Source organism: Enhydra lutris, unplaced genomic scaffold (genome assembly GCF_002288905.1).
Source record: "Enhydra lutris kenyoni isolate GAN:26980312 unplaced genomic scaffold, ASM228890v2 scaffoldscaffold26, whole genome shotgun sequence".
Lineage (NCBI taxonomy): Eukaryota > Metazoa > Chordata > Mammalia > Carnivora > Mustelidae > Enhydra > Enhydra lutris.
Window position 1 is genome coordinate 12,279,985 of NW_019154110.1, and position 8,627 is coordinate 12,288,611.

The 8,627-nt window shown below is 60.5% G+C and overlaps 1 protein-coding gene across 1 annotated transcript in view; it reads left to right on the top strand.

Annotated features, from left to right (window-relative positions):
• LOC111151262 (BCAS3, microtubule associated cell migration factor) overlaps positions 1 to 2,013 on the top strand; it is a 578,517-nt gene extending 576,504 nt beyond the window's left edge. Inside the window, exon 25 of the mRNA XM_022509136.1 lies at positions 1,218 to 2,013. Within this exon, the coding sequence (XP_022364844.1) occupies positions 1,218 to 1,366 (149 nt within the window). The 3' untranslated portion in view covers positions 1,367 to 2,013. The remainder of the gene's footprint in view (positions 1 to 1,217) is intronic.
• Positions 2,014 to 8,627: the final 6,614 nt, after the last annotated feature.

Sequence of the window (8,627 nt, forward strand, 5' to 3'; positions counted from 1 at the left end):
AAGCCAAACCAGACAAGTCTAACACTCAAGTGCACTTGGCTGCTTCAAGTTTGCTTTGAGGTCCTGAGCTCCTGAGGGGGACAAGCAAGACCCCCTTAGTTCCAGGCAGGCATACCTTGCAGGAGAAGACATTGCAGATCACCACATCTTGGCTTGGGGTAGGCTCCCAGAGTCTTCCTGGGGATGTGTGCCTACGTCTCAGAGCCCACTCTGAGGGACTGAAAGGGGATAGGAACTAGCCAATTGCAAAAAGCCAAGAATAATTCCTTCTTCCTTGTATTCTACATGCAGGGAAGTCTGTTCCCAAACCACCTGGCCCAAAACCTATCTTAGGTCAAGAGATTGGTGATTGGGGGTGGGAGGCAGTAAGGTGCCCACAGCTGAATGAGATAGGGCCAGTTGCTCTATCCAAGATGGCAGCTCAGCTGTGGGAGGGCCAGGGAAGGGGCAGTAGATGGGGTGGGAGCCTCCCCGCCTGCTTCCCAGGGCAGCTCTGCTTCTGAGGGGCCCCCAGGACACTGTGGGGGGGGGGGGCTAAGAGAAAGGGAGAAAAGAGGCACTGCAAGCGAGCAGGGACCTTCTCTCCATTGGAATAGGCCCCTCTCCAACCAGGCATTCCTTCCTGCAGGGAAACTGGACACTTGCCAGGAGGTGCCAAAGATGAGCGGCGGCCTGGCCAGCAGGCAGATTGTATGGGTCAGGATGAGTGAGCAAGTGAGTTGTTAAGCCAGGGCGGAAGCTCCAGGGAGCAGGCAGGGCCAGGGAGGAGAGGGAGGGACAGATCAGGCAGGGAGGCTGCGGTCCTTGCCATGTTCTGGCTTTTCTCCTGCCTGCCTGACCTGTAGATCCAGGCCCGGAGCCACTTCTGGAATCGGGGAGCATGCTGGCTGAGCATGAGTGTATGTGCAGGTGTGGGCACGTGTCCCGTGTATGGCAGTGTGGTCCAGACAAATCAGCAGGGTGGCCAGACTTTTGTGAAGGGGTTCCCACACCGAGGGACAGACTGTGGCCTAAAACTGGACTCTGCCAGCCAAGGGAGCTTCTCCCTCCTTTGGCTGTGAACTCCCTGTGACCGGAGCTGCTGCCTGGCCCATCTGGGGAGCAGGTGGGGATCCCCCCTGTGGAAGGTGCCTCCAGGCAGACAGCGCGGCCCAGGGTGTGCCCCAGCCCCTCAGACTCCATTCTGACCAGGCCTGGTCCTCTCCTCTGTCTTGCAGAACTACAGCGAGAGGGAAGCATCGAGACACTGAGTAACAGTTCAGGCTCCACCAGCGGCAGCATCCCACGAAACTTCGATGGCTACCGATCTCCACTGCCCACCAATGAGAGTCAGCCCCTCAGCCTCTTCCCCACCGGCTTCCCGTAGCACCAGCAACCTGCTTCTGACTGGCTGGCCCACTTACCTGCTGGAGGGAGGGGGAGAAGACCCCTCTTGGTCCTGCCCTTCAGTCTCTGCTCCTCTTTCACCAACCACCTTCCCCAAGCTTAGTGACAACAGCCACCCACCCTCCCCGGATGGAGAAGAGCCCCTTCTCCCAAGCACCTTGGCGCACTCTGACCTCTGCCCCCCACCAGCGGGGCTGTGGCTGAAGGAGACTGCGAAAGTTCTGTCCCCTCCTCCGTTTGCACATGGTGTCCTGTACTGGATCCGCTTTTGTATCTTCTAACCATACCCACGGGGAAGGGGAGAAAGAGTGGATGGCCCGGCTGGGCATTTTGACCCTGAGCGGACAGCCCCAGCCCACTCCTGGCTACAGGATGCACTGCCCTGTTTCCCTTGGCCAACCTCCCTCTGGCGTCAGTAAACTGAGGCCCAAAGTATTAGGGAAGGAGGAAGGAAGGAGAAGCCTCCCCCTTCCTCTTTTCTTTCCCCTTTGGCTCATGGGAAGGATTTGTCGTTCTTGTCTGTAAGCCCTCTTACCCTGGTCCTGTGCTGTCCAGTGAAGGAAATCGTGGTTAATAAGGCCCTGTCAAAAAGTGCACGTCTTGTCCAATAAATCACGCTACAGTTGGTGTCCGTCTCTGCGTCGCTGGGGTCAGGGTCCTCTCCAAGCCCTGAGCAGAGTCTTGTGGATCTGACCATGTGTCCCGCTACCAGCACCCCCTGCCTCAACATGAGTGACTGATTGAAGGGTCAGTGAGGGGGTAGGAAGGAGAAGGAGAATGTTTGCTGTGCAAGTTGTGTAGGGCCGGATTTAAGTTCATTCTCCAAACTTCTTGCTGGTTACCAGAGCCAGTGAGTTCTGGAGGCACCACACAGGCCAGGAGCCCCCCGCACCCCGGCTGTGGCAGTCAGGGCCAGTAAGATCCTTCACATGTGCTAGGCTGGGGGCAGGGGTGGTGCTGCTGGGGGACAGAAAGCCTGAAGATGCTAGCCTTCTCGTTGGGGCAGGCACCTTGTAATTGCTTCTCTTTTCAAACTCAGAGGATGGAAGGGTGGTCAGGTATAGGCAGGTCTCATGAATCCTGGCTGGAACCTTGGATGATAGGTTCCTGATTCCCACCCCTTCCCAATTCTGGACCTGAAGTGAAAGGCAGGAAGGAGACCAGAATAGGAGGAGCAAAAAGGGGTGTTGAGCAGGAGGGAGACTAATGCCAGCCCCAGTTCCCCCTCTTCCCTGAGAAGCCGGCGAGGCCTGGGAGGATTGAAGGAAACCCACTGAGCCAGGTGTGGTTTGGGGTAAAATTTAATGTAACAGCCTTGGAAGAGTTGAGCTCACAAGCAGGGGTTCCCGTGCGACCATCCAGCTGGAGCCGGCGTAGCTCCAGAGGCCTCTGCCCCCTTCACGTGCCCCCCCCCCCCCATGACATCTGAGAAGAGATTTCATCCTCAGTTCCCGCCACCTGGTCAGTTGGGCCTATTGGGAGAAGCCGGACCTGAATCACGGTGGGCTCTGCAGGCTGAGTAGATGGCCTTCTGGAGCTGGGGTGGCTGAAGCCAGTCCCTCCTGTCTGGGGCCGGCAGTTGCGGTAAGGAATCACAGGCCGTGCTGGGAGAGGCATGTTGGGGCCATAAGGAGGTCTGGGCACGGCCAGTGGGGGCTGCCAGACAGCAGCAGCTTTCCCCCCATTTCAGCTGAAGCCGAGATCTTGACGTGGCTGGCACAGCCCCAACCCCCCACCAGAGCAGGGTTTCAGTCCCAAAGAGGCAGGGGACAGGGCTGCAACCAGGCTTCCTGTGCATCCTACCCATGGCCTGGCTCCCTGGTGATGGGTCCCAAACTCTAGGAAAGGTGAGCTCTTCTGAATCCACGTGGGTTCGTGGGTGGGGCAAAGACGGAGAGCGGGCAGCTCTCTCCAACCATGCGGGGAACTGGCGGGCAGCTTAGAGTCAGGAGTCCTCCCTGGCTCAGCCCTTTCCCTCCAGGGGGGTGCAAAACATCTGTGGCCTCCTCCAGTCAGGGAAAGTTGTGGGTGTAGGGCTGGACTTGCCGGCTGAGCTTGCAGGACAATCTGGTTATTCATCTGCTCACAGCCAGGGCAAGTCTTTGAATATGTGGGGGAAGGGGGAGGATAAGAAAGGCCAGATAAGCTGGCCCCATGGCGGCTGCCACAGAACTCGGGTTATCAGAGAGGCCTTGGGCCTGGCCCCTGGCTAATTGGGGAGGTTATGGACCCTGCCACAGCCTGTAATCAGCTGGAAGTGAGATCTGGGCCCCTAGGTGGGGGACTGTACTGCCCACTGGCCCCCAAGCAGCCAGCCTCCTATCCTCTAGAGATAACACCAAGGGCAATCTTCACCTCACCCTCCCCAGCAGCCCAGCAGCCCAGCAGACCTCCATGATGCCATCACCTAGGAGGCCATCAGAACATGCATCTAATTGTGGCCTGACCGAGTGACCTTGAGGGAGCCATGTGACCTCCCTGATTCTCACAGTGCTACCTGCTCCAAGGGTAAATTACCACGGACTTTCTCTCAGTCTGATGGAGGAAAAAATATCTTCATGGTCTGAGGAGGCTGATGGGAGCTGGGGTGGTAGCTCAAAGAGGGAGGCACTGTCTGGGATTGATTTGAGAAAAGGCCCAGTGGTCCCAAGGCAAATCCAGGAGCGCAAGTACTCCGTCAAACAGCAGCATCAGCTCTGGAAGCAAGCAGAGGCCAGAGTAGGCAGATGCCAGTTTGGGGTTGGAAAGGGTTTCTCAGGGGCTGATTTTTCTGATTTGCACAGACCAGAGAATTTCTAAACTAGAAGGTACTTAAAAGAGTACTGCTCAGTCCTGATTTTGTAGATGAGAAGCCAGAGCCCCAGAGAAGGCTTGGGCCTTCCACAGGGTTGCAAAGTTGCTCAGCTGATCTGACCTCTGTCTGCTCCTTGCTGCCTCCTGTGCTCTTAGGAGGGCTGGATTCTGTTCTGTGCTGACCTCCCTGTGCTGTGCCCCTACGCACAATCCAAGACTCTGATCCCACTCATCTCCATCCCCTACCCCTAAGAGCTTCCAGACCCTGGCTTTTGAAGCTACTCCCCGTCCCTGTGTAACTTGGAAATGCAGCCTCCTCCTGCACACCTAGAGCCAGAAACTCTAGGGACAAAGGGAGAGAGCCTCTCCTCCATCCTGTAGTTAAAACAAGAGCTCAGCCTGAAAGTGGGGCTGAAGTCTCAGTGTTGCCTTGCTGTGTAAGTGGGGGAAACTCTCAGGACAGCAGTGACAGCACCAGCTTCTAAGGAGTGGATGCGCCCTTGCTCTCTTCTAAGGTCCCAAGTTCCCATCCCAGCTCTGCCACTGGTAGCTGCGTGACCTTGGGTAAATTACTGCCCTCTGGGCTTCAGGGTCCTCATCTGTAATATAGGGGGAGAGGTGCGCGTCCTACCAAGAAGAGCAACCAGGCTGAATCAAGCAAAGAGGAAGTTATCGGTTAAAAAGGCAAAAGTTTGGTTGGAGGCCCGGAGGCTGACCGGACAGCCAAATAGCTCTACCTCGGGAAAGAGAGGGCGCGTACGACCCAGCTGGAACCCTGATTGTGGGGCGCTGTCCCCCACGACGCTGCGCCAGGAAATCCCGGGCCGCTCCCTGCGAAAGCGTTTGAGAAAGCGAATTCCGACCCCGGCGAGCGCGCGGAGGCCAGCCCCGCCCCTCTCTCGCAGGTGGGCTGGTCTTAGGGGTCCTTTAAGCGATTTGCCCCCTCTCTCAAGCCCCGCGGCAGCATGGCCCGCTCGCGCCGCCGTAATCCCAAGCACCCGCACCCAGCATTTCACAAGTGCGCGTCCACGCACTCGCAGTTTCACAGACGTACGCCTCACTTTGGCCCATCCCTGCTCCCAAGCGGACCGCGGCCACCAGCGGACTAAGACCCTAGAGCCACTAATAGTCTGGAGCTCCCAGCGTTATAGGGTCCCCAAAACTCCGGGGGACGTCGTCCGAAGGCCGGAGGGGACGCACCCTCGGTTGCGGGCTGGCGCACCTCGCCCTCGGGTGTAAAGCGACCCCCTTCAAAGGCCGGGTAAGTCCGGAACCTGAGCGGCCAGGAGGGGCCTCGTCTTCGCGTTCGCCTGTAAGACTGGGGACTGGGCCACACAGGCAGTCTGCCCAGGCACTTCCCGGGACCTAACCGGAAAAAGTGGCCCCGCTGCCTTTCCTGGAGCAAGGCGGGGGCCACCGGGCGGGCCGGGAACAGGTTGGGCCTCCCGCTCTCCCCACGTCCCCCACCCCATCCCAGCCACTTGGCCCGACCCTGCGCGGGGTAATTGGGTCGGGAGGGAGGCGTCGGGCGGGCGGCGACTCCAGAGAGACTGCGCGCCTGTCAGCCGCAATTTGTCTAAGTGGACGGGACAGGCCGGGCCGCTGCGGGCCGGGGTCATCGAGGCCGCGGCCCCCACCCCAGCCAGACCCGGGACCGCGGGGGAGCCGGGCCCGGCCGCTAAACGGGGCTGGCTGGCGCCAAGACTCCGGGAGGCGCGGGTCCCGCCGGGAAGCGGGGATGGGAAGCAACTCCGTGTCTACCCCCGCCCCACCACACACACGCACACACACACGCGCGCACACACACGCACGCACGCCGCGCCAAGATAGGGACAGCCGTCCAGTGGCACCTCCGCTGCTGGTTACACGGATAGGCCACACACGTCACCTGAGCTTAGCCCGGGCACAATCATATCTTTAGTTCTCCTCTCAGGACAGGGCCCCGTTACCCGACGCTCGTCGCCTGCGCCACCCGACCATATACCCCTAAGCCATGCACGCGGGCACACGCAGATCCACATCCAGTCACACAGAGAGCAAAGACACCGGCGAGGCCCAACCCGGGGAAGGTCCCAATAGTGGCCCCTGACGCCGCGAAATGTTACGGGGCCAAGGACAGACGGGCGGTCCAACATGGCTCGGGACCAAGGCACCACCCGGCCGAGGCCGCCCCCCTCCTGATTTCCTAGTTGTGGGAAGCGCGGAGCGTACTGAGGGCGCGCAACCACCCGCGGGAGGCCGGGAGGCCCGCGCCCGCCCGACGCCCGGGCCCAGGACTGCCTGGGAGAGGGAGGGGCGGCTGAGCGCGCGTCCCCCGCCCGTCTGCGGGGCCCGACCGATGCGAAGTGACAGGGGCCGGAGCTTTGTTGTGGAGCCTCGGCCGCCTGGCGCCAGCCGCCCCCGCCCGTGCCCTCCCCCTCCAGCCCCGGGCGGCTTGCGAGGCGCCCCCCAGGGCCTCTTAAAGAGACACGAACTCTCAGCCCCGGGGACCCCCCCCCCCCAGGCGCCTCTTCCTGTCTACGTGGGGTAGACCCAGGTGGGGGAGGGGCCGAGCTGGAGCTTGGGAGACTCGAGGCGCCGCTCCGAGGCCTCCTGGGCCTCCCCTGCGTGGGTTTCCGAGGAGCCAAGAATATTTCTCGGTGGAGAGTTTGGCTGAGGGGCGGGGAGGGGGTAAATTCCGAATCTTGAGAGTGCCTATAGCAGGACCTCGGGTTGGCTGTGGGATGGAAAGGCAGGACAGACGACAGGGGCCTGGCCGGAAACAGCCTGTGGCGGCGGGAGGGCAAGATGGTGACCCAGTGGCTGTGGCCAGGTGGGATAGTGGTTCCCCAATGCAGCCATGCATGCACTGTCTCCAGGGTTCTTCGGCAAACAACCCAGGTTCGCGTGTTTCGAACTCTCCGGGCCTTGGACCCCTGGACCAGATGCGGACCTTTCCCAGGAAAATGTCCAAATTGCACAGTTAGATGTACACACATTCTTACAAGTACGAAAGTAATGTACACCCATGACTTTGTAAATATATTCACGGATTCCCGGCCCGTCCCCGGATTCCTGACTATGGAACGCTGCCCTATTATCTGGTCACCTCGCCGACGGCGCAAACATGCCCACACACGTCCCTCCCCGAGGGGCCATATCCCGCCTAAATGGAGCCGTCACGACTTTCCCTGTGCAAAGCTGCAACGGATTCTGCCCCATCTGCGTAGACTGCGCAGCGCAGAGTCGAAGATTCGTTCTGGACAGAGAGGAGGCACTCAGAGAGTAGCGACCCAGCCAGGAGCAGGGTCGTGAAGAGAAACCCTGTGGGGGCGGCGCTCGTTTGCAAGCCGGGTAAGGGAGCTGTGAAAGGACTGGCTTGGAAAAGTAGAAAAAAGGTCGGGAGGCCAAACCCCTCCGGCTGGTCCCTAATCCGCATTGCTCCAAGCCATCAGGCTTTCCATGCCAGGTCCAAGTGTGCAGCGACAAGGTGCCCTGTGACTGGGGTGTGTGCAGTGGCTGGGCAGTGTTGCCTGGGTCACTGTGGGATGTGGGCTGCACGCGCCTACCACGCGGGCACAGCGCCCGCGCCGGCCGAACTCACCCACATTTATATAGGATGTGCGGGCAAGAGTGCCATCCATGTGTAGTTTGTGGTCCTTCTTGTCCTTTAGAACGTGACCACCAGGAATAAGTCTGAGTGTCAGCTCCCGAGCCCGATTCAAGGCAGGTGTGTGGCCGCTTCACTCACTGGGCGCACTCCTGAAGTTGCTGCTCGCGCCGTGCACAGTGTGCACCACCGTACTGGGCGCAACACGCGCGCGCGCGCGCACACACACACACACACACACACACACACACACACACACCACGGGGCGGGGGAAATAGTGGGGCTGCCGAAGAACGAAGACTGGGGTGGGGTGGTGGATTCAACCACAGGTGCGCCGAGACACTCCGACCCCCCACACTCGTTGCTCCGAACTACTGAACTTGAGAGACGTACCCTCGGGAGAAACGGAAACAAACTCTTAAGAACGCGGCATAGAGCGGAGAGAGGATGCCGCTGTTTAGGATGAGGGAGACTTGGGTCTCCGGTACCGGATGCGGCGAAAATTCGTCGGGTCGCGGGTCTCGGATTTGGGAACCGGGATTGGCCCAGGTCGTGCCGCCCGGTGCTCGGCGGAAGATGCGCACACCTTCCTAGCCCCGAGCCTCTCCCGGCTGTCGGAGGGCTCAAGGCTGGATCCGGGACGCAGACAGATACTGGGCTTAATTCAGGGCTTGCCGGGAACTCCAAGTTCCTCCTGAGTCTTCCTGAGGGGTGGGGGGCGCGGGCTAGGGGGTCCGCGCGTTTCCCGAGCGCCAGGCCGCGTCCCACTCCCGCCCACGCCGGCCCCACCGGGGTTCTACCACCGCTCCACTCACCGGCTCCCGCCACCTGGGTTCGGCTCCAGGACCTCGGCCGCCCG